Source organism: Thamnophis elegans, chromosome 2 (genome assembly GCF_009769535.1).
Source record: "Thamnophis elegans isolate rThaEle1 chromosome 2, rThaEle1.pri, whole genome shotgun sequence".
Classification (NCBI taxonomy): Eukaryota; Metazoa; Chordata; class Lepidosauria; order Squamata; family Colubridae; genus Thamnophis; species Thamnophis elegans.
In genome coordinates, this window is record NC_045542.1 from 64,409,897 (window position 1) to 64,435,305 (window position 25,409).

Consider the following 25,409-nt stretch of genomic DNA (forward strand, 5'->3'; position numbering starts at 1 on the left):
GTGAACAAATGCAACTATCTTGTTTTCCATTTCTAATAAATTTTATGATAAGTAAAATAGTGCTAAGAAAATATGACCTACAAATGACTTAACGTATTTTTCAGAGTATAAGGCGCACCAAGATTTTGAAGAGGCAAATTTTTAAAAAAATGTTTTTGCACTCCGCAGACCTCCCCAAAATGGGCCTTTTTGTCAAAAAAGGGGCATGCATAGCCTTTAGGAGGTTTATAGAGTGCTCCTGGGGGCTGTGGGAGCAAAAATGAGCAGAAAATGAGCTGTTTTTCACTCATTTTTCCCCTCGCCAGCCCCCAGGAGCACTCAAAGCCTAAAGGCTATGCGTGGCCATTTTGGTGAAGGGGCGTGGTTTCAGGAGGCCAAAAATGCTGTGTTCACTGTATAAGACGCACCCAGATTTTCATCCTCTTTTTGAGGGAAAAAGGTGCGTCTTATACTCTGAAAAATACGGTAGTTACAAATGAAATACAGTACATTTGAATAGCTTTGGGTGGTTTAGAAATTTATGGAAGGAAATGCAATGATCTTACTGCAGATAAGGATTTTTTTTCTGTTTATTTTTTTTTTCCTTTTAAATGGATTTTTTTTTCCATATAGTTTTGCTTCGATTTTCACTTTGATTTCCTTTGGGGTCTAATTATTTATAATACTATGCCATAGCTGCAGTTGCTATTGTTGCTTAGTTTATAATATCTTTACTGGGGAGAGATCTAATCTACATGTGCTATATTTTAGTTGTCTTCCATCAATACCATTTTTCATGAAACACAATGAATACTTACATGACATATCTGTAGCAACTAGTATTCTTGTTCTTGTCACAGCAAAATTAACTCATTATATTAAATGTTTTATCAGTTTTAGTTCCCCTCAAATCCTGCTGTACCGCCTCATTGTAGTAGTGGTGGTGGAGAAAAAATGGAGTAAAGGGCAAGGGAAGTATACAAGTAATCCTTATGTTACAACCACTTCTTAGTTAACAGTTCAAAATTACTCTACTGAACAGACCATTTAAGACCAGTCCATGAACTTGTGTTTTGCACAGTCCTGTAGTCACATGATAGCAATCCAGGTGCTCATTTACCGGGCTTATTATGACATTGCAACAAGTCATGGTCAAGTGTTTGCCATTTGCAACTTTCCCTGTCAGCTTCCCATAAACAAAATCAATGGGAAAGCTGACAGGAAGGGTTGTAAATCATCCCATAAATTACTTCTGCTTTTCCTCTCAAGGAGCCCCACTATGATGTACAAGATTACAGGGATTTTGTATGTGGTGGCACAGTAGTTAGAATGCAGGCTGACTGCTCACTGCCCACTGCCAGGAGTTTGATCCTGAAAATGCTCCAGGTTGACTCAACCTTTCCCCCTTCTGAGGTGTGTAAAAAGGACCCAGATTGTTTGGGAGCATATGCTGACTCTGTAAACCGCTTAGAGTTGGCTTTAAAGCACTATGAAGTGGCACATATGTCTTAAGTGCTATTGATATTTCATAGCCATTGTCCATTGTTTCACACTACATATGCTCACCTGCACTCAGAAGTGCTTTCTGTAGCCTCTGCTAACCCCAAGAATAAAAATTATAATACCTCTAAAAGTTTAGCCAAACTAGCAAGCTTCACTTACTAAGCTAGTAGAATTTCCAGCCAATAGAAGCCAGTGTGGTGTGGTATTGCATTCTACTTATATTATTTATTCTATTTACCCTATTTAGCGCTTTCAGCTCTACCCCACCCAGCTATCCTTTGAATGCGCTTGGGAAAGAGAACTGGGTCCGTTCAGTAGCACTAACTCCTAGGTTGTTACGTACAACTCATACATTAGGTGGTTTGGAGGGATTGGACTAAAAAAAAATTAGGCTAACCCCTTCATTGTTTATCAACAATTTTCTCACAAGTCCTAGCCGCTTATACAGAATCTAAATAAGCATATTTAACCCCGCCCCCAATGCCTGGGATTTTTTATTTAATTAAGAGTCCCGTGTATTCCTCCCCAAATCACCTCTGTTGAGCGCCAGTGTCACAGTGCAGCTGCATTGAACTGGAGAGGGGGTGGCGGTGTTACCGCCCGCTCCTCGTTCTCCAAAGTCTTTGCCTTACCTATTTGGTAAGGAGCGGAGGAACGATGTAAGGAACGCGACAGTTGGGCTTACTACGACCTTGGGTTTTCCCAGTATAATTCTAAGTAGTTTTACTCAAAAGTAGGAACCGTGTATCGAGCTGCCTCCCCGCCGCGAAAAGCAACAGTCTGCCGTCAACACCCGAAACGAGCGAGCGGGCGAACTCGAGCATGAATGTGCTCGGCGCTCAGGCGGGTGGGTTTGTTCGATCGATGCGCTCTGCAGTCAAGGCAGCGTCTGCAAATTGCCCGGAGACTACAGTTCTGTAGTATTGGCTGTACTGATTTGGGGGAAACCGCTGCTCAAACGGCGTTGGTATCCCTTCCAGCAAGCCAAGGAAAGCGGTTCGATGCGCTCTGCGCTCGCGTTGCTCCTGATCTAGTCCGGAAGGAATCGTGGCGCCGCTGCCGCCGCCGCCGATCCTCGGCTGATGGTGTGAGCGACCCTCTTCCCAGGCCGCGGCCTTTCCTCATCGTCCGGCGCCATGAACCTGCTCCCCGTTAATCCGCATGGGAACGGGTTGCTCTTCGCCGGCTTCAACCAGGACCACGGTAGGGATCTCATGGATCGCTGGGTGGGGTGGGGAGGAACGGCGGTCGTCTGCTTACCCGCCTTGCCCCATTTCAGACGTTTGCGGGCACGGAAACACGGGCCTGCTTGTTTCCCTTTTCCCTCCCTGGTTCTTGGCTTCAGCCGCTTTTGGGGAAGAGCGTCGGTTGCTAGCCCAGTTTCCCAGGAGGAAGTCAGCGAGAGGCCGGGAAGCTGAATGTTGCGCTGGGGACCCGGGCAGAGAATTCATGCAGCTTTTCCTTCTGGATCCGCTTTGGGTCTTCGGCACATACGTACTACGGGCGCCCGGGCGCCTTTTCAGTTGTTGCCCAGATATTTTTGCCTCTCTTTTTTTGGAAACTGCTACGGCTCTCTTTTATTGTTTGGGGCAGTGGTTGTTGGCAGGGACCGGACGGCACATGGCCTTGATTGAACTACGAAATGTTGGGTCCAGTTTCCTGGACTCGCAAGACACGCGAGGCTGAAAAGCAACCGATCCATCTGTGTGTTCGGTGCCCGAGGACAGACTTGGGAGGTTTTATTGGGTAGGAGAGGCCAGTTCCCCATCGGCTAGTTCTAAGTAGAAGAAAGCATGAAGAAAGCCAGAGATTAGCGGAACTGTTCGGATTTATGGTGAAGAATCACTCCCATCCCACGCCTATGTAATTTGTATTATATAGAAATTCTGTGTGGTTTTGTGCCTTCCCAAGATAAATAGGCTTTTAGGAGACAGAACTATTGGCATAGGCAAGATTTTGCTGTTTAAGACTATTTCGTTAGTTAGACAGATAGATAGACAGATATTTTTATTTGTTGCTTGTTTGCTGGGCTTACTTAGCCCTCAATTTTTTCTTTTCTACAGCAGATTGGCAATTTAACTGTTCTCCTGTGTAAATAGATACCAATCCTGACTTGCAGCTCTTCCTCAATAGAGCCCTGTCTTCCTCATGGCCAGGTTAAAGTGCTATTCACTGATTTTTTTAAAAAAGAACATTTTATTGGATTACAGAATAAAATACAAAAATACAAAAGCAAATAGTGAGACACAGTGGGGAGGAGAAGGGGAAAGAAAAGTGAGGAGGGGAGGGAGAAAAAAAAGGTGTTGATTTCCGACTTCCTCTATTCCAGTAGAATAAGGCATTAGCATCGAACCTCAACTTTTTACTTTTCCATAATAATATAAACCAGTCAGTTCTATAACAACAAATCAATCTAATCAGTAAAACCCAAAATCAAAGTTTCATTTTTCCCCCATCTCAAGCACAAAGTCTTGAAGCAGTCTCCATGTAGCAACAAAAGTTGTTAGTTGCAAAGTCGCGTCTGACCCATCGCGACTCCATGGACAACGTTCCTCCAGGCCTTCTTGTCTTCTACCATGCTCTGGAATTCATTTAAGCTCACACCTACTAATTCAGGGACTCCATCCAGTCACCTCATTCTCTGTCATCCCCTTCTTCTTTTGCCCTCAATCTTTCCCAGCATTAGACTCTTCTCCAGTGAGTCCTTCCTTCTCATTTGGTGGCCAAAGTATTGACGTTTCATCTTCAGGAACAAAAGTACTTATATTCTTTTCTTTAATCAAAGTGATCAATTTAACCATTTCTGCCAACTCCATCAACTTCTGTAACCATTCATCCAGAGTGGGAATCTAAATGTCCTTCCAGTAGTCTTGCTGCCATCAACATATATAAGATCACAGTTCCAAAAAAATTTTGCAAGTCTTTTTTCCATTAATCTATTCATTGATTTTTTTGAGCCACTTTAGTGGCTAATGTGTACCACTTCTGTGGCTGATCATTATTCTGCCACACTAACAAGAGATAGTGAATGGTGCTTAATTTACAGCAGGACAAGTAAAAAAAAAGATTGATGGATCCCCAGATTTAGTTTCTCCTCCAATATTCACCCACTAATGGAAAATAACCATAACTCACCCTTATGTGAGTTAGGTGAGTTTTAGGCATGCTTTGAATGATAGGTTTAGCCATCACTTATCAAATTGTCCAACTAAGAGGCACTAAGGGTATATTTGGAGTAAAATCAGGAGAGAGCTCTTCCAGTTTTACTGAACATTTTTCTGAACACTGATATTGCACTTTCTGAAAGAATATTAAACCCTGTCCTAAAGAGCCTGGCTAGCAGATAACAAACTCGAGGAAAAGTGAAGGAGAAGTAGAAGAAAGCAATTGATTGATAAGCAATAAGCTCCTTCTTGACCAGGAGAGAAGCAGAGTGACAAAGGAGTTCAATTTATTTTATTTGTATTGCTGCCTACTCTACAAACCATTCAAGGTAGCATAGAGGACAAATTAAAAACACATTGTAACAATGAAAGTAAAACTCAATAGCCAGCAAGCCCAAATGCCAGAAAAGAACCATGGAAAACACAAGTCTTAGGGCTGATTTTGATTTGTTTATGGTGAAAATGACAATAACCACTAGGGATCTACAAAATGTTCTCTGTACAAATCATTTCATTCACAGAAGAACTAATTTCAGGTTGTCCATACCTGAGTGAAATACAAAGTTTTAGGTGGTTTGGTCTGTGTATGAAATCAAACAGGGTTGTTTTGTCCTGATGTAGACCAAAGTATGACTGTTCTGGGCAGATTAATTGAGGAGGAGTATGGTTGGCTAAAAGAAGCAGAGGAAGGAATACACTAAGAAGATAGGCTGGCAAGGCAGTATGTTGCAATATCTATATTAGGAGCTACTTCCTTGCAGCTAAAGAACAGTAAAGAATAGAAACACAGTTGTTGCAAAAGCTGAGGGAAGGAAAGAAAAGTCCTGCAAAGATTGGAGGGGGCATGGGCCTGCCAGGCATGCTGAGAATCTGTGGCAATGGGAATTAAATGAAGGGAGAAAAATGTGTATGTTTGTGTGTGTAGAACTGCTAAGAAGGGTTGACATACATCAGCTGTGCCTTATAATCCCTAAAGCCAAAGGTATTCCTCGGTATTTTTCATCATCTGCATATCAAAACAACCAAACTGCTTTGAGTTTTGATTCTGCAGACAATATGAAAGGATTTGGTTGTACTTCCAGAATCCAGTGGTTTCTTCTGGATTGGATATAAAACATACATCCGATTTTTTATATATCCGTAATCACCATAGTTATCTATGCAACAGGCAAAATGGTGCCGCCTGAATTAAAGGAGCGAGAATATATAACCATGGTGGTCCTATTTCCTATTGTCAGTTGTACAGCACTGGACTAGAGCTCTTTCAAAAGAGTACAAGACCCATGTTTGAAATGCTCACCAGGGTTATGGCGGGAGATCTTGCTTGCAAGCTGCTTTATTATGAAAATTGCAGGTATTAAACCAGTATTTTTGATGCATGCAAAGTACACTTTAGCATGTCTTGTTCTTCCTTCATTGTTAACATAGAGCATTTATACCTATTTTGGCAATCTTTTTTTTTTAGGATGCTTTGCATGTGGAATGGAAAATGGATTTAGAGTGTTTAATGCAGATCCACTCAAAGAGAAGGAGAAACAAGGTGAGATGCTTCCTCAGTATCCATTGCTGCTTTTCAATTCTAAATAATCCACTGGCGTTATGATCTTGTCTCTCAAAGTTTTGAAGAGAATCCCAAATAAATGTATTGTATTTTGCTCCCAAGTAACTTTGCATAGGATAATAGCCTTAAAATAAAATGTTTGATTGCCAGGGAATTCTAAAACTGGAGGGCAGTTCTCATTAACTATTCATGGCACTATTGCTTCCTGACTTATAATAGTTATCAATAATGTATAATAAAAAAAACAAATCTCTGAGCACACTAAGATAGTGAGAACATTTTCTCAGAAAGAGGCAAACAAAAATGTAGAGTACTGCATGTAAGTTTAAACATAATGTTAAGTCTGAAGAGAAATTCCCTTTATATTCTGACATTAGTAAATTCTGCATTGAATGTTTGACTTTATATATATATATATGCTTCCTGCTCTGTCCCTTAGAATTCCTAGAAGGAGGTGTCGGGCATGTTGAAATGTTGTTTCGCTGCAATTATTTAGCTTTGGTTGGTGGAGGGAAAAAGCCAAAGTATCCTCCTAATAAAGGTATGATATTGAATATTAAATAGTAGTTTTACTCTTGGGTTCAGTCTCAAAACTGCCACAGTGCTCTACCTGAATTGTATATCTCTCCTGGGTAGTTACAATTTAAACAAATGTGGGGGCAGTTCTAACCTTTTCAGAAGGGAATAATGAAACCAGTTTTTTGTTAGAACAGACCCTGGTCTATTGTGCTTCTATTTACGACTGTTTTGATTTTTATTTGTCATTTTTTTTTTGTCATTTTATTAAGATTTATAGGCCGCCCTTTTCCCTGAGGGGACTCAGGGCGGCTTACAATCACAGGGAAGGGGGTGCAATATCAAAAGACAAACAAAATGTGAACAAAAGAAAAATAATAAAACACAACTTTCATTCAACAGTCAACACTCGGGCGGGTAAATTGGGAACCTATCCCCAGGCCTGATGGGAGAGCCAGATCTTGAGGGCTGCGCGAAAGGTCTGGATGGTGGTGAGGGTGCGGATCTCGACGGGGAGATCGTTCCACAGGGTCGGAGCTGCAACAGAAAAGGCTCTCCTCCGTGTAGTCGCCAGTCGACATTGACTGGCGGATGGGATTCGGAGGAGGCCCAGTCTGTGCGATCTAATTGGTCGGAGGGAGGTAATCGGCAGAAGGCGGTCTCTCAAGTACCCAGATCCACTACCATGGAGTGCTTTAAAGGTGGTCATCAGTACCCTGAAGCGCACCCGGAGACCGACAGGTAGCCAGTGCAGCTCGCGGAGGATGGGTGTAACGTGGGCAAACCGCGGTGCGCCCACTATCACTCGCGCGGCTGCATTCTGGACTAACTGCAGTCACCGGATGCACTTCAAGGGCAACCCCATGTAGAGCCCATTGCAGTATTCCAGCCTAGAGATCACAAGGGCTCGAGTGACTGTTGCGAGAGCCTCCCGGTTTAGGTAGGGCCGCAACTGGCGGACCAGGCGAACCTGGGCAAATGCCCCCCTGGTCACAGCTGACAACTGGTGGTCAAAAGTCAGCTGTGGATCCAGGAGGACTCCTAAGTTGCGGACCCTATCTGAGGGGTATAAAATTTGACCCCCCAGCCTAAGTGTTGGAACATTAGCCAAATTGTTGGGAGGGAAACACAACAGCCACTCGGTCTTGTCCGGGTTGAGTACCAGTTTGTTAGCGCTCATCCAGTTCTTAACGGCCTCAAGACCCTGGTTCATCACGTCCACCGCTTCATTGAGTTGGCACGGGGCGGACAGATACAGTTGCGTATCGTCCGCATATTGGTGGTATTTTATCCCGTGCCTCCGAATGATCTCGCCCAGCGGTTTCATGTATATGTTAAATAGTAGGGGGGATAAGACCGAACCCTGCGGCACCCCGCATGTTAGGGGCCTCAGGGACGATCTCTGCCCCCCGACCAACACCGACTGCGACCTGTCCGAGAGGTAGGAGGAGAACCACTGCAAAACAGTGCCTCCCACCCCCACCTCCCGCAGTCGTCGCAGAAGGATACCATGGTCGATGGTATCGAAAGCTGCTGAGAGGTCAAGGAGAACCAGGATGGACGCATAGCCCCCATCTCTGGCCCTCCAAAGATCATCGGTCAATGCGACCAAAGCGGTTTCTGTGCTGTAACCAGGTCTGAAGCCGGACTGGAAGGGGTCAAGATAACTAGCTTCCTCCAAGGCCCGTTGAAGCTGGAAGGCCACCACCTTCTCCACAACCTTCCCAATAAAGGGGAGGTTGGAGACAGGACGAAAGTTGTTTAAAATGGCTGGATCCAAGGATGGTTTCTTCCATCCTTGGATCCAAGGGGTCTCACCACCGCCGTTTTGAGTACGGCGGGGAAGTGCCCCTCCCGAAGGGAGGCGGTCACGACCGCCTGGATCCAGCCATGTGTCACCTCCCTGCTGTTGGCAACCAGCCAGGAGGGACACGGGTCCAGAATGCAGGTGGAGGCACTTACAGCTCGAATGGCCTTGTCCACATCCCCAGAGGCAACATCCTGGAACTCAACCCAGAGATGATTTGCCAAGTAATCCTCCTGTGTCTCGGCTGGGTCTACATATATTATTTATAACTAAATAATAAACATTGCATTTCTTAATAGGAGTACAGTAAAAAGGTGCAATCTGATTAGAGAAATGGATTGGACACAAGAGGAAAGATGGAAAAAGGTTTAAGAATAGGATCTGTAAAACAATGTAGGAATAGCTCAAAGAAATTTAGGGTATCAAGGCTGGGGAATTTTGAGTTTTGTAACAGTTGTAAGTGATAGAAGTTTCGATTTGTTTCCATTCTGGTTGGATCTCACAAAAGTTGGGAGTCCAACAACATTTTTTGGAGATATCCCAGAATTAAAAATACACCTGTCCAAATTTGGAATATGAATCTTTTGCTTTATCTATATAATGAGGTAATCTAGAATATAACTTCCTTCTGGAGCTAGTCTGTCAGTGCTGAAGGTACTTGTTTTACAATTAATAAGATACTTCCTTCTCTGCAGTGATGATCTGGGATGATTTGAAAAAGAAGACAGTTATTGAAATAGAATTTTCCACAGAAGTCAAAGCTGTTAAGCTGCGAAGGGACAGGTAAGTGCTCAGTTTGTGGAACAGAAAGTTCCTTTTATTTATCATTGTTTTGATTTGTTCTATTAGTTAGATATTTTTAAGGAAGGAAAAGGCTGTGAGTGTTCATTATTTATTAACACACTCAACTGTTTTGAATACGATGGAACAAAGGAAGGGATGCTGTACTGATCTGCTTTAGCAAACACAAATCATTCTCCGCCTTACAGAACCTCTCTGGCAGAAAGATCCATGAACTCCTGCTTTATGACAAATTCTGATACACTTTTAAATAATTTTGGAAGCTTTGCTGGAATAGCTGAAGCAAAAGGAGGAAAATTGGTCTAGGGTTGACATAATGCTCTCTAGTACAGTCTGAGTACACTATCTATGTCAGTGCTTTTTCTCTTCCAGAATTGTCGTAGTTTTGGACTCCATGATTAAAGTTTTCACATTCACACACAATCCTCACCAGTTACATGTCTTTGAAACTTGCTACAACCCTAAAGGTACGTGGTCTCCATTACAGAACCATTATTGGCTGATGTTTTTGTTGGCATTATGCTTGTGGAGGTCAATTGATGTTGCTTATTTGGCATGTAGTCACCTGGCATTTTTTAATTGGAAAGCAAATGCTCTGTTACTTAGCTCAGAAAGGTATGTCATCACCATTGCGTGGGGTGGAAGGTTTAGCACCATTTGTCTTTATCTTGGGGTTTGAAAGGAATCTTTTGGGAAGATTCCACTATCATATGGCACTAAATGTAATTCTGAGGTTTTATTACTGCCAGGACCCCAAAACCAACAAAGACACATGGAATTACTTTTGAGCAGCGTCTTTTATTGCTCCTCTCCTATAGAGAGAAATCTTGCCAAACTAAAGCAACTGTTTGCATGGCTATAGATACATTCTGGGAATCATTAAGGAGGAATCTCCTTGACTCTCTTTCTCCCAACCAAACTTTCCATGCTTCACTACCTCTTTGCCCTATGGAATGCAGTCCTTCCCTCCTGGAATGCCAGACTACATTCCACCACAATTATACAGATATTAAAGTTTCTGGCTACATAATATCAATATATATTATACATGCAGAAGTATGTTTTGCTAATCTAAACTACCAATAGAAGACATACATGTATTTGTAGTTCAGGGTTGAACTATGTAGTTTCTTGGTGCTCCCTCAGCTTGGTGGTTGTCTTGCAGGCATTTCATTACCAAAGTAACAAGTGCATTGATGATGTTACCAAGTTTGGTAATGAAACATCTGCAAGGAAACCACCAAGCTCAGAAAGGACCAAGGACCTCACAGTAAACCTAAGGCGTAGCTTACTCTGTGAAATGGCTTGTTAGTCTGAGGACATGAAAACTTCTTTAGATGGGATGATGTGAGAGATACTGTAGTAAAAATAACAGTTCTTTAATTCTTGCAATTATTTATTTTAGGTCTTTGTGTCCTGTGTCCAAATAGTAATAATTCCTTACTTGCATTCCCTGGAACACATACTGGACATGTGCAAATAGTAGATCTAGCAAACACTGAAAAACCTCCAGTAGATATACCTGCTCATGAAGGAATCTTGAGTTGTATAGCCCTAAATTTGCAGGGAACAAGAATCGCTACAGCATCAGAAAAAGTAAGCAAAATGTTTTGTTATATAGTTAACTAGGAAGCCACACAACAATCTTGAATGTGTTCATATAAATTTTAAATAGTGTCTTGATAAGAGCCTGCATGTTATTCTTAGATTTGTTTGTTTATAACATATATAGGCTGCCCATCTTACTTCAAGGTAATTCTGGGTGGCTAACAATAATAAAATATAAATATGTAAACTAAAAATATAACTACTGTAAGTTAATATAAAATCCAGAATGCCATGACCCAATTAAAAGATGGGGAGGGCAGGAGCAGGATGGTGGGGAGGAGGTGAGATCCGTTCTTAATCAACCACCTCTACTATGATACTTCCCCATTGGGACCCCAACCCAACTGGCGGAGTCTTTAAGCTCTTCTGGAAGGTCAGGTGGGTTGGGGCTGAGGGTTGAAAAGCAAGATGTTCCACAGGGCAAGTGCAATAGCAGAGAAGTCCCTTCTCCTGGATCCCATCAGTCAGAATAATCAGTGGGGCCACCTTAGATTCCAGGCTGTCATCAAGGCTTCAGCAGTTTATATTTTTAGTGTTGGGAAAATGGGAAATTAATTTCTAAAATCTCTGGATTATGATAAATCGACAAAGAGTGCCATACTCCCCAGTTAGCCATTGTTAGGTCTAAATTAAATTGTAAATGATCTGGCTTCTTTATATTCTTTGTGTAAGTCATCTCAGTGATTCCATCATTAGCAAGCTACAATTTGATCTTTTTTTAAAAAAAATAACATTATGATTTATCTCATGCAAGTGTAAAGTTACATCAATTTAAAACTTCAGTTTAGGAAAATCTTTAAAGCCAATTTCATCTATGTCATTCATGTAGCAATTCCTGCACACTCCTTTGTTAAGTGAGGATTTCCCTTCATAAGGCAAACACCTGTTCACAGCTTCCAACAACCAAAGTCAGTGGGGAAGCTGGCAAGAACTTGCAAGTCCCAGGGGGTCTGCAAGCAGGCAGATAAGTGGTTGCTGCCAGGTGGTGGGCTCTGAGTGGTGAGGGAGATATGGCATAGTGGGATTTAGGGTGGCTGCTGCCAAGAAGGGGAGCTGTGGCATGTGTGCCCTGGGGCTTGAAATGGCTGCTGCTGAGTAGGGGGAGTAGGAATGATGGGGGAGGCATGAATAGTGCAGCGGGCCAGGGAGTGGCTACTGCAGGAACAAGTGCATGAGCGATCAGGGAGACGCAGTCGAAACTCAACAAGGCTTGGGAGCAGGGGTGGGTTCCTGCCAGTTTTAACCTCTTCTATAGAAGAGGTTCCACAAATCTACAGTGCCGTTTAGAACAGGTTCCAGCTCCCTCCCCCCGCCCGTCTGCACATCATCAAGATGAAGAGTGAGAGGAGGAATTCTGGGAGTTGAAGTCCACAAGTCTTAAAGCTGTCAAGTATGAACACCCCTGGGGTTTTTTTTCTAACGTGTTAGGGATGCAAGGGTCTTGTAACTTGACAGCTTTAAGACTTGTACACTTCAGTGCCAGAATTCCTGAGCCAACATGACTGGAGGAGGAATTCTGGGAGTTGAAGTCCACAAGTCTTAAAGCTGTCAAGTTTGAACACCCCTGGGATTTTTTTCTAAAGGGTTAGGGGTGCAAGGGTCTTGTAACTTGACAGCTTTAAGACTTGCATGCTTCAAATGCCAGTGTTTCTGAGCCAACATTTTGATTGATAAGCAAGAGTGTTGTTAAGTGAGTTTCACCACATTTTACAAGTTGGCCACGCCCACCCAGTCACATGGCTGGCAAGCCACTCCCACCTAGTCACATGGCTGGCAAGCCACTCCCACAAAACAGGCCACACCTACAGAAGAGGTTCTAAAAGATTTTAAAACCCACCACTGCTTGGGAGGATGTGTGGATGACCAGCTAGCAGCAGCACAGGCATAAGAGAGTTGGGGGAAGTGCATGGGTAGGTGAGACTTACCCAAGGAACTTTTAACTTTCCCCTGACTTTGCTTCTGGAAAGTCAACAAGAAAGGTTGCAAATTGTGACCACGGGACACTAGCAACTGTCATAAATGCAATCTGGTTACCAACAGTCCAGATTATGATCATGTGACTGCAGGGGTGCTGATATGGTTGAAACTTTGAACATCGGTCGTAACCAGTACTTGATAAGTGCCATAGTATCTTTGAATAGCCACTGAACAAGTGATTGTTAATCAACAACTACCTGTTTACAAGTAAACTGGAAAAGAGTTTTAAGGATATTGAACTGGATTGTAACTAAGGGCACCTAAGTTTAATTTCCCAATTGAGTGTTAAGTTCATTAAATGACTTTGGGTCCCTATTTGTCAGCCCAGACCCCCTTGCAGAGTTGTTATGAAAATAAAATGGAGGTGACCCCTGTATATCAAAGTGGCATTCAGATTTATATACTGTCCCATGGCACTTTATAGGACTCTGTGCCAGTTTACAATGTAGAGCATTATTTGTATATTGCCCCCAACAATTTGGCTCCTCATTTTACAGAAGGACAGAAGGCTGAGTCAGCCTTGATCCCTGTTCAAGATTTGCCTGCATTACTGCACTTAACAAATGTGCCATGAGGGCTCTGGATATAATACTGAAATCTTCAGAGGAAACGCATTATAAATGTAAATGGCAAATGAAGTTAAACAGCAGTCTGTTTTGATCAGTTTGACTAGATCAGCTGGTCACTAAATTTTGTGGTGATAGGTGGGCTTGGGAGAATGTTGGGACCAAATTGAGTATGTCCCTCACAGATGTTAAAAGAGAGAAGTCTTACCTGTTCATAGATAGATGTCTGTCCTAAGAGTTTCTGATCATAACACAGCATCAGTTTTCCTTAAAGGCAAAAGCAAAAATCACCCATCACCCTAACTATTCCTTGGAAATGAGGCCTGAGCTCTGATATGTTTATGAATTCAGTCTTCTGTTCCAACATCCATTTCACTGAAGGTCAAACTGTCAGTAAAAGAAGATGCAGGCAAGATGTATTTTTTAGGTGCAGAGGCAATATATGGCTATCAGGAAGTGCATGTAAGAGTTAAAAAGACTGAAGAATTTATTGGTTTAGTATCGCTTTCCACAACTTCAAAGATTGTTATTCTAGACTCTTTTCAGTCTGGATTCAGGCCTGGCTACAGCATGGAAACTGCTTTGGTCGCACTGACTGATGATCTCTGGAGAGCCAGGGATGGAGGTCATTCCTCCATCCTAGTGCTTCTCGACCTCTCAGCGGCCTTCGATACCATCGACCATGGTATCCTTCTGCGACGGTTGCGAGAGGTGGGGGTGGGAGGCACCGTTTTTCTGTGGTTCTCCTCCTACCTCTCGGACAGGTCGCAGTCAGTGTTGGTTGTGGGGGAGAGGTCGACCCCTAGGCCCCTGAAATATGGGGTTCCTCAGGGTTCGGTCCTGTCCCCACTCCTGTTTAATATCTACATGAAGCCACTGGGTGAGATCATTCGACGGCACGGGATAAAGTACCATCAATATGCGGACGATACACAGCTGTATCTGTCCGCCCCATGCCAACTCAGTGAAGCGGTTGACATGATGTGCCAGTGCCTGGAGGCTGTCAGGGTCTGGATGGGGGTTAACAAGCTTGTGCTCAATCCAGACAAGACCGAGTGGCTGTTGTGTTTCCTCCCAAGAATTTGGTCAATATTCCATCACTCAGGCTGGGGGGTGAAAATTTACGCCCCTCAGACAGGGCTCGCAACTTGGGAGTCCTCCTGGACCCACAGCTGACCTTAGAACACCATTTGTCGGCTGTGACCAGGGGGGCATTTGCCCAGGTTCGCCTGGTGCACCAGTTGCGTCCCTACCTGAACCGGGAGGCGCTCGCAACAGTCACTCACGCCCTCGTGACCTCAAGACTGGACTACTGCAATGCGCTCTACATGGGGCAGCCCTTGAAGAGTATTCGGAGACTTCAACTCGTCCAGAATGCAGCCGCGCGAGCGATTGTGGGTGCACCTCGGTACACCCACATTACACCTATCCTCCGCGAGCTGCACTGGCTACCGATCAGTCTCCGGATACGCTTCAAAGTGCTAGTCGTAACTTATAAAGCCCTTCATGGTATTGGATCTGGGTACTTGAGAGACCGCCTGCTGCCAATTACCTCCCAAAGACCCATTAGATCACACAGGGTTGGCCTCCTCTGGGTTCCGTCTACTAGCCAATGCCACCTGGCTACTACCTGGGGGAGGGCCTTCTCTGTGGCAGCTCCGGCCCTCTGGAACGAACTCCCCGCAGGGATTCGGACCCTCACTTCTCTCCAGGCCTTCCGAAAAGCTGTCAAAACCTGGCTTTGCCAGCAGGCCTGGGGTTGATGAGTTCCCCTCCCCTCTCGACTTGTGTGGTTGTGTGATTCTTGCCTATTTTAATTATTTGTATTCTGTTCTATGTTCCCTTTTTCCCCTTTTGAGTTGTTCGCCGCCCTGAGTCCCTCCCGGAGAAGGGCGGCATGCAAATAATAAAATTCAATTCAATTCCTTTTCAAGGGGACCCTTATAAGAATATTTGATACGTCATCTGGGCATTTAATTCAAGAGTTGCGCAGAGGATCTCAGGCTGCCAATATATACTGGTAAGTTTTGCTTTGCGGAGTAATCATTAAAGAATGGAGGAGTGATAGAGAATTTTTAACTGCATATGGAGAGGATGGTCCCTGTGACATTGAATGCAAACTATTTAAATATCATGCCATTTCCATTTCCAATTTGTTAATGTTTAAAATTATTTATTGATTCAAACTTGTCCTGGCCCAATTCCAACAGATCAACAGTTAAATAAGAAGTAGGATGTCTTTAGAAAGCAATTTGTTCCATGACAAACATGGGCTAAAGAGATATGTCGCTTCTGATCTCTCCATTAGTATAAACTTCAACCAAGATGCTTCTCTTATCTGCGTGTCAAGTGATCATGCCACAGTACACATTTTTGCTGCAGAGGATCCCAAAAGAAATAAGCAATCAAGGTAAGGGGGTTGGGTCTAGCAGGATTAATGTCAAGTTAATGACCAAGAAAGTTTGGTAGAGATTATTTGCCATGATAGTGAAAGGAAATCTTTATGGATGTGAAAACTGTCTCTTACTAGCCCAAAACAATAAACTAAAAACATTTCCAGAAGGGAAGGAGATTCCCTTGCACATCTCATTTTTTGATGGAAACTTCCTGAATATTGCTTTTCTGAAAATGTATTTATTAATCATTTCATTTACAAATGGTTGAAATATATTTCATCTTCCTTTCAACTTATTGCCTTTATTAGAGCATTTGTGTGATTACTCTTGAATGTTTTTAGCTGTAGATTCTGTGATTTATCCAACATTCTTAATAACATCCCCTTGATATTTTTGCTATAGTTGATTCTTGTGGTCCTGTTCTTTTCAGATTGACATATTGAATCTCTTTGAGTCATCATGTTTGCCCAAAGCTTCATCTTTTTTTGTCAGTTGATTCAATTACATTCCCTTGAGGACTTCAATTCATAGTTGGGTGAATGCAATGCTGGCCTTAGCCTTGAATTTGATTTTGCTGTTCCAATAACATTTGCATAGTTAAGATTAACACAACTCCTATAATTGTTTCTGGAGATGCCAGAAATGCACATTTTGTCCCATGTGAGCCCAAGAAATGGCAATCATATTTTCCCCTTTGCATCTGGATCACTACGTTATCCTGGCTGCCATAAGTGGACAAGATTTTGGTACTGTTAATTTATTTGCTGAAAGCAACTGCTGTTCTCTACCCTTGACACATTGCTAACTGTATTCTTGTGGTTTTCTTTGTTTGTCAGCCAACTTTAGCACCATTTATACATAAAAGTTGGAATGGTAATTAAATAAGCTTATATAACCAATAAATAACAAACAATTGCAACTGTCAGCAGCTGCTAGCATCTATTTTATTTCTGTGCCTGACTTCAGTAGGTACTCAAGAATTTTTTTTTAATCTCTTAGCTTAGCATCTGCCAGCTTCCTGCCCAAATATTTCAGTTCCAAATGGAGTTTTTCCAAGTTTCAAGTTCCCTCGGGTTCTCCCTGCATCTGTGCCTTTGGAACAGAGCCGAATTCTGTCTTAGGTAAGGGTCCTGATTTAATAAATGCTAAATTTTTATATTTATATATATTTATATATATATACACACACATATACCAAAGTCCTCAGACTTTACCGCAGAGTAGTCTGAGATTCCAATATGAAGTTACATGAATTATGAAGCTGTTAGGGATGGAGCAAGCAGTGCAATAAAATGGGAGGTCGGTATAAATAATCTGGAGAATTTAACTTGATGCTCGATGTTGACATCTTCCTCTTCTTCACATCTTACATTGCAATGTGTGATTTTTATAATTGTTTTCATAGCAATGACTTGAAAAACCTCTGTCTCTCTCTTTTCCTAGCAATCTGTGCAGATGGCAGCTACTACAAATTTTTATTCAATCAAAAAGGGGAATGCTCCAGAGATGTTTACGCTCAGTTTCTAGAAATGACTGATGACAAACTTTGACTGGACAGTTGGGAAGTATGGTTTGATGGGGCAAGTTATCAGAATCTCCATCCCAATTCTTCTCCTGTTGAAGAGACAACTTCTGACTTGCTAATTTGACAGCACTCTTCAAGATGGGATTGACCTGGTCAACAATTGGAACAAGGCAAAGGACTGATGTTAGCTCTCCACAGTTGGTTTTAAGTGTTACTTTGGCTGCTGTTCTTTTTCTCTTCAAGTTTCAATGAGGGTTCTCCCTGTTAAATATCATGAAACTGAGTACCTGCCACATTATAAAGTTGGAAAGAAAGGTTATCAAGAGTTTTGATCAGTTGAAGACTCTTCAGATTAGATTCAGCAGGCAGGTTAATTGGAAATGGCATCCCAGTCATTTATCAGCAGCTTTTGCATTTACAGATATTGTTTCCTCCGAATTCCCAGACAGAAACTGTAGCAAAGTTGCTCTGAGTTGCAATAACTCAAAACATAGAACAATCAAGTCTGTTTCCATATTGCTGTGAGTAGGTATTCATGTCATGTATCAGAGGTGCCAAATATTCTATAGCAACCAACATCAAGTGCTGTTAACTCAGTGATTCTGCCAGGTAAGAAGTGTCAACAAAGAGGACTTACAAGGCTGTGTTGTCTCCATCTAGAATGTAATCATTCCATACTATTAAAATTTAGTCCTTTGTGTTCTGGTACTTATGTTGGGGGAAAAGGGGGTTATAATAAAATTCTGTGACAGGGAGCAGATGCCAGGCTCTGCTTCCATAGCCTCCAAGATTTATGTAGTCAAAATACACTAAATTGATGCCTTTTTAGAACAAGGGATAAAGGGACATGCCTAATTTTTCAAAACCCTTGGAACACATGTATGTGACCACTTAATTTTAAATTATCACCACCTTACAGCAGTTTCAGTTAATTTCATTTGCACACATGCTTCAAAATTTATTGAAGGCTTAATGCATTCAGCTGTAAAGCACCCAAACTTTTCACTTAATTAAAACCTATACTCAAATGTGGGTTTGCATGTTGCTTTTAAATGTGTACTTAATCATGAAAGTTATTTTGCACATCTTTTGTAATATTCTTTAATTAAAAGTGACTAATTTACTGTATTCAGTTAATTGGAGCAAAGCTGATGCTAATTTTACTTTTTTTATTCTTAAGTTTTGTAAAAATGTGTTATATTACCTGAGATTCAACTCCTGTCATCCATATGCAGCTCCCACTTAATACCCAAGATTCAGACCTCTCAAAATGTTTAGGAAGAACTATTTATTCTTTATTGAAAATATGAAGTTCTTCCTTCCTCCAAGATTGACAGAATTCAAGAAATACAAATCTCACATTTTACACATGGGGATTTTATTTTATGAATTTACAAATTCATCTTGAAAGTACTATAATAGTCTGCTCATACTGCCCTTCAACTTGAAGGGAAATTATGTTTACAATCAAAGTAATGTGTTGATGAACTTGGATTTTCCGATTTCAAAGGGAAAAACTGTTGAGGTAAACGAGTGTTAATGTGCTGCACTGAAAGCTGTCTGAAGTTCAACTTCAAGTTACTAATTTCCATTCACACTGCTTTCAGTACTGGTTTGTAAATAAACTCTATTTATAAATAGGGTATTCATGACATGCTAAGACACTGTTGGCTACAGCCCTTTTTTTAAAAAAAAAAGGGGGGGGGTGACCTATGCAGGATCAAAGCTATTTCATAGGAGCCGAGAATGAGCATTTCCCAATCTTGGGTCTCCACAGTTTACCCCACCTTCCAGGGACTGCAATACAAAGAAACCTGCAATAATTTCTTCCTGCAGCCACTCTTGCTTCTCTGTTTAGAGGCCCAAGGCTAAACCACTACTCTTATTACTTTTCATTGTATTTGGAATTGTTTACATTCCAGAATTCATATTGATGGGAGAGGGCTTTTAAACATTAAATACTGCTATTCAGATGACAGGGCCGTTATTCAATTATCTAAATTTAAACCATGAAAACAAGCATTGACTTACTCATATCAAATATTAAAATAATTCAATGTAATTATAGTATCTGTTTGCTAGGTTTTTATGTCACACTAAGAATACATGATTTAAATTCTCAAATTGCCTCTTATTTCTACATTTTTGCTAAAATTTCTACATCCAATTTAAATATTTTTTTTGCCAAATATATAAAGCATAGAAGCTATTCATGAATGCTTATGAGACCTCGGACTCCTTAAGAGCCAGACCAACTTCAGGATGCTTTAAGACAAACAATGTTCAAACAGTCAAGCCATTCTGCCTGATCCAAAATAATTCACACAATAACATGTGCCAGCTCTTTACGTTTATACTAGGCTTTTCTAGAACAAATTATATTGGCTATATATTCTAAATTGAGCTTAAATGGAAATAATTTGGATAAAGGAGACAAGATAGTAATAATCAGGTTCACCAGGTAAAATGACTTAATATCATTTGAATATGCTAGCCATTGGGTTCATATCATTGCATTAAGGCTTAAACCATTGTATGGTTTGTTTTGTGTTTTAGCATGTGTGAACCCATCCAATTGTGATTTATTCAGACAATTCAATCTGTCTGAAAAGAGATTTGTAAACAAATCTGTTTAATGAATGATGAGATAAATACCTAAACCTCTTGCACATTATTTCCCTCAATAGAATCATCCTAGGAGTGAGATGCAACTTCTCATTGGGTTATATGTAGTTGGCTTTGCAATGTAACAATAATTTACAGTAAGTAGCATGTATATTTATGGGCAGTATCCAATTCATGTTGTGTTAGGACCTGTAAGGGAACAAAGAGACACAAATAACAAAATCTGTTTGCTATGATCAGATAAACACCAAGAGACGTGATTATCAGAATCCAAAACATAATTGGGACATGATTATGTCATCTATTGCTAAGGACATTAGTGCATTGTTAGATTGGATTCATGCATTGTAGTAATTCATAATAATGGAATTTTATTTGACATTAGCTTCAAATACTGTACAAACCCAGCTGCTAGTTCCTTGGCTGCTTAAAGGGAAAAATACTTATAAGTACATACGGTAAAAAGTAAAATTCAGCAATTCTTGTAAGATTCTATTTTTTTTCCTTTGTGTCTTTGAATCAGTCTTAACTTTTGGTGACTACCTATAGTATGATTCCTTGCAGTTTTCTTGGCAATATTTTCAGAAGTGATTGCCATTGCTGCCTTTTTCCAAGAGCTGAGAGGGTTTGCCTAGCCCAAAGTCACCCAGCTTGCTTCCTGTCAAAAGTGGGATTAAGATTCATGTTCTTGCAGTTTCTAACCTGATGCCAAACTCGCTCTTGTAATAAAATTCAGCACACTGCAATTTGAAATATTCTACATTTCATGTGCTATTAGTTACAGTATATGTGCTAAGAAATGCAATCGACCTACATTCTTTCTTCATATATATCACAGGAAATTTAACTGTATTTAGGTTAATGTAGTTTTGTTGACAAAAACAAGTGGTTTGCCATCAATTTCCATGGGATTTTTTTCTTTTTGGATGCCTCAGTGGAATCTATAATTTTGGGATTTTTAAAAAAAATGATTTCTCATCCAAGTACAAGCTCTGACATTGCTCAGTCTTTTATGAAACCATCATCTAGAAATCTAATAGCTGATGCTATACCTGCTGTTTCCTGACACTGAATTTACTCCAATGAATAAACTACTGCTATGATATACTACCAATAAAAGATCAGATTTCTTCATCTATGAAACAGTGACCTTACTCTCACATGCCCTAGTATCTGAGGGACAACTAAAAATGGTATCTCTGTCATTTAAAATGAACTTAATTAACAATACCCTAAAGTATTTGGAAACCAATACAAAGCAACAAGTTCAGAAATTCAGTACAATCAGCTGTTAATACAATGATTCTTAAAATGTTTGATCCAATTACCCTTTTCCCATTCTCGAATAAGGCCATTACCCCCACAAAATGCTCAAACTGTTGCCTTACAAAAATATTTGGCAGCAGTAGTTCCAAACTGGCTTCTCAACTCACAAGCAATTACAAATTGCTCCATCATCCTAAAGATTTGTACAAAACATTAGAAAGACCCACTGTGTAAATATTTATTGATACCATTTTCTGATTTTCTATTATTTTATTATTTTAAGAATTACGTATACTTTTTCACTGTACCACTAGCTAATTTTAAATCTTGTGCTTTCTGGTAAAAAAAAAAAACAGTAATAATTCCCCTCATTGTTAGTGGATGATAAGCAATATTACTAGCCCTACATTCTATAATTGCGCATCTTAGTTCTCGCTTTGTATGTGTACTTATCATACAATGCAACATGAATGAAACAGTTATAATATTAAACTAAGATTTATCCAGTGTTTATTTTCATACAAACTCTTCGGTTATAGAAACCGGAGTGTTAAAATTTTGGTAAGAAAAAGAGCAATATTTGTAGGAAAAGTTCCCAACTTTAAGTATGGCTGTTTCTTTTTCCTGTCTGCTAGGTAGATGGAATTATTTTTAAATAAAGCTAAGACAAGTATCTCAAACATCCATCACAAAAGTAATTTGGAGATCATAGCATTGTGTTCATGTCCACTGCTTGACTCCTGCCCTGAATGAAGGTTATTTTCACATGTCTGCCAATGTGCCCTCAAAATCTGAAACATGGGTTTTCTTAAACTTCTAGAACAGATTTTGGACAGCTTGGAGGGAGTGGGGAGGAGGAAAGTATCTGTTGTCATAGAAGAAGAGCTATGACATCAGAGGAGATAGTAAATCTGCCTTATAATTTACTCTTCAGCATTCACATATTTCTAAAAATGAAATAACAGGAAAAAGCAACAATTTCTGGAACATCTTGCTTAGGTTTAAAATAGCCATGAAAGCAGAGAAAGAAAGGTAAGAGCAATAGATTTAACAGTCTTCAAATTAAATTATTTTGTATTGACTTCTCTACCTAGTTCATAAACTACGAAGACTACAGTGACATGAGAGAACTTCAGTATAAGTCATTTGATTGTCTTAAACATTTTACCAGATTTTTTTATTCAAAAACTTGCATCATTTTTCCTAATTATTCATGAAATAGCAATTTTATAACCAAATGTTTTATTAATAATGCAATATCATTACTTCTGAATTAGATGGCCACAGCAGTAAAAGTAGAATGCTGCAGATACAGAAAATGTTTTGCTTCACCCAGCCATAGCGGCTGTTATAAATTCAGCTAGTGTACATCAATTTTTCATAATCTGTTTAATATGTATTATCTTCATTGACAGTGTAACAGCAGCTCTACCGTGTGGGATAACATGATACTTGGTACAGATTTCTCATATTTGGTCTTCTGATAAAACATTTCCAAAAACTGACTAAAATTGTAAGCCATTCCAAGCTATTTCAGTCCATCATCAAAATACAGATTCTTCTTGAAATGATAAAAACATATAAATTATAGCCCAAAAAGCAAAAAAAAAAGCAAAAGACAAATCAAAGGTTAAAGCCCAGTCTTCACCTTTAACTCACCTTAAATATGTGAAAGGGACAAGAATTGGACTAAAGAACAGTCTCAGCTGTTAGTTTAGTTCAGTAACAAAACATGAATTCTTCTTTCACAACTCGGAGAAGAAACCTTTAAAATATTCCAACCGTCAAACACATATAAAAAAAAACTATTTCATTATACTATAAGTAGCCACTGTTAGAAAACTACAGTGGCCACTCTTTAATGAAGACCTCAGAAGGTCTCGTTAGGACATCAAAAGTTAAACTCATTAAGTTATATTTCTATTGGTGGATGCTTAGCTTAAAAATATTCAATATATCTCTGACAAGATATTTTTATCTTTTTAAAAGGACATGTGATAAAGATTTTTTTTTCTAAATGAACAGTGTCATTTTAAACATACACAATATTATGCGACTCTTTTTACTTTAGACTGGAAAAAAATTGCCAGGGACAAAGTCAACACAAAGTAACAAACAGCAAAAGATAGCAAGAAAGAGAAACAGATAAGTGCAGTTCTGGTCAAATTCATAGCAGTTCTTTACGTCAGTTAACAGTTCATTTACACTGTATTTCTAATCAGTAACATGCAAGCCCAAAGAAGCATTTGATCACTACACAAGGTAATAAAATTTGATTAAGTTTATCAGGCAACTGCTAAAATATGAAAATTTGCAGATGTAACAAATTAGCTTTATCTGAACTTTAACAGGACAAAATTAAATCATTCCATTGGTTAAAAAACCCTACATTCGGTTTTACCAAACAAAATTTCACATGAAAAGTAGTATGTGATTCCAAAGTTTCTGGAGTAGAAATGGAGTGATCTGAAATGTCAAAGACCCCATTATTTTGAAAAAAAAAATGAAAGTACACATCAAAAATTTCTAATTCCACATGTGAACAACAAAATACTGCATATCTACCAACAACTGCATTGGGTAGGTCATTATGAAAGGCTAGCTGCCAAGATGTTGGAAATGGCTCCTTGCCTCTGTTCCCTTTGAGGAATATACAATCATTTGAAATCCAATCACGTGAAGAAGAACTTATCATGCTGGGATATATTCCAATATTCAATCTTTAAAATAGGTTTTTAAAGTTGCTATCTTCCCCAACTTTTTACTCTCAATGTATAGGTATGTATAGCGTCTCTTCGGAACAGCAAGGAGAAATGGAAGGGGGAGGGGTCACAGCCTCCGGACTAGGATCTTTTAGACTATTTTTTTTTTAAATTAAGGAGTTCTAAGGCCACCTGTGTTTCTCAGTGCTGAAAGATGAAGTCACAGGGCCCCTTTCCCCGCCATGAGAGAACATGTTCAAAAGTTTAGATGTTTAAAGGTCTCATTTTGGCACCAAGGACCATTGTTTTTAAAAGAATTATTCCTCCACATTCCTAGTTCTTGTTGCTTTGTTCACTCACTGCCACAGGTGGGGTTTCAACATTCACAGCTATGACTATGTTCTCCCCATCCTCTGTTTTGATCCGTTTTAAGTCTTGCTGTTCAGACTGATCTCCATTCTGACGTTTCGTTGGAAGAGAGGCGGATGCAGATGCATGAGTTGCTAACATGTGTAATGGGCTTGCAGCAGCTGAAAAAGAATTGAAGGGAAGGGAGAGAATATATTAAACCCAAACAAATCACCACTAACCCTTACCCTGCAACCAAGTATTACATTACCTAAAATACACAAATCTCAGATTAAAATTTGTTCTAAGCTCTTCTAAAAAAGTCTTGCAGCACTTGAATTTACCTTAAAAGTATATGGCTAGATAAAAGACGGTACTTAATCATATAAGAAATTAAAAGCAATAGCAGATCAGCAGTAAATTTCCAAAGATGACTAGGACAACTTTCAAGCCACAAAAGAAATAAGTTTGTGTGGCCATATTCAAGGGACTCTATCTAAGTAGATAAAGGTAGTTCTTGACTTACAATTGTAATGGAGCCTGCCCATTAAGGTCACAATTGGTGACAACTCTTAAGTGAAGCAGCCTCTGCTCTCCCTGATTCCACCATTAAAGGAATGTGGGTTGTTACCTAACAGGTGGGGGAGGCACTGAGAGCTGCTTTCCAAAGCAGCCTAGCAGCCTTTTTGCTACCTCTGACTTCCTTTAGATCCAGCTTCTACCATGGTAGTTTGGAGCAGGTTTGTGCTTCCACTTTCCTTTTGAGCTGAACTTTTTCTTCAGCTCTGCAAGGCATCTTATGACATTGTAGGACGCAGGACATAAGTTGAAGACTTTTTTTTTGCCAATTAGAACTATTTATCCAATGCCAGTTGCTAATTTAGTATGGAAGAAAAACGAGATAGGCAAAAATGTTTATGACAAAATTTGTAGATTTAGACTATAAATAACATCCAAATAGAAGTTACATATTAATAGTCAACAATATGAGAAAACTGATGAATTTATTTTGGATATTATTTTTACAATAGGTAATTTGTGACGAGTAACACTCAACTTAAAATG

General features: G+C 40.1%; 2 protein-coding genes across 3 annotated transcripts in view; one reads left to right on the top strand and one right to left on the bottom strand.

Moving 5' to 3' along the window:
* The first annotated feature begins 2,016 nt into the window (after positions 1-2,016).
* WDR45B (WD repeat domain 45B) lies at positions 2,017-22,972 on the top strand. Of its 2 annotated transcripts, none has more exons than XM_032209178.1 (10): positions 2,017-2,685; positions 6,112-6,186; positions 6,647-6,748; positions 9,226-9,313; positions 9,704-9,798; positions 10,737-10,927; positions 15,417-15,502; positions 15,791-15,892; positions 16,883-16,999; positions 17,322-22,972. In XM_032209178.1, the coding sequence occupies exons 1-10, from the start codon at positions 2,619-2,621 to the stop codon at positions 17,413-17,415; spliced, it is 1,017 nt and encodes a 338-aa protein (XP_032065069.1). In that variant the 5' UTR covers positions 2,017-2,618; the 3' UTR covers positions 17,416-22,972. The 2 variants fall into 2 exon arrangements, with proteins under 2 accessions (XP_032065069.1, XP_032065068.1); XM_032209177.1 differs by having other exon boundaries at positions 2,022-2,685; positions 16,878-16,999.
* Positions 20,627-25,409, bottom strand: part of FOXK2 (forkhead box K2) — a 41,030-nt gene continuing 36,247 nt past the window's right edge. Inside the window, exon 9 of the mRNA XM_032209175.1 lies at positions 20,627-24,526. Coding sequence (XP_032065066.1) covers positions 24,330-24,526 — 197 coding nt within the window. The 3' untranslated portion in view covers positions 20,627-24,329. The remainder of the gene's footprint in view (positions 24,527-25,409) is intronic.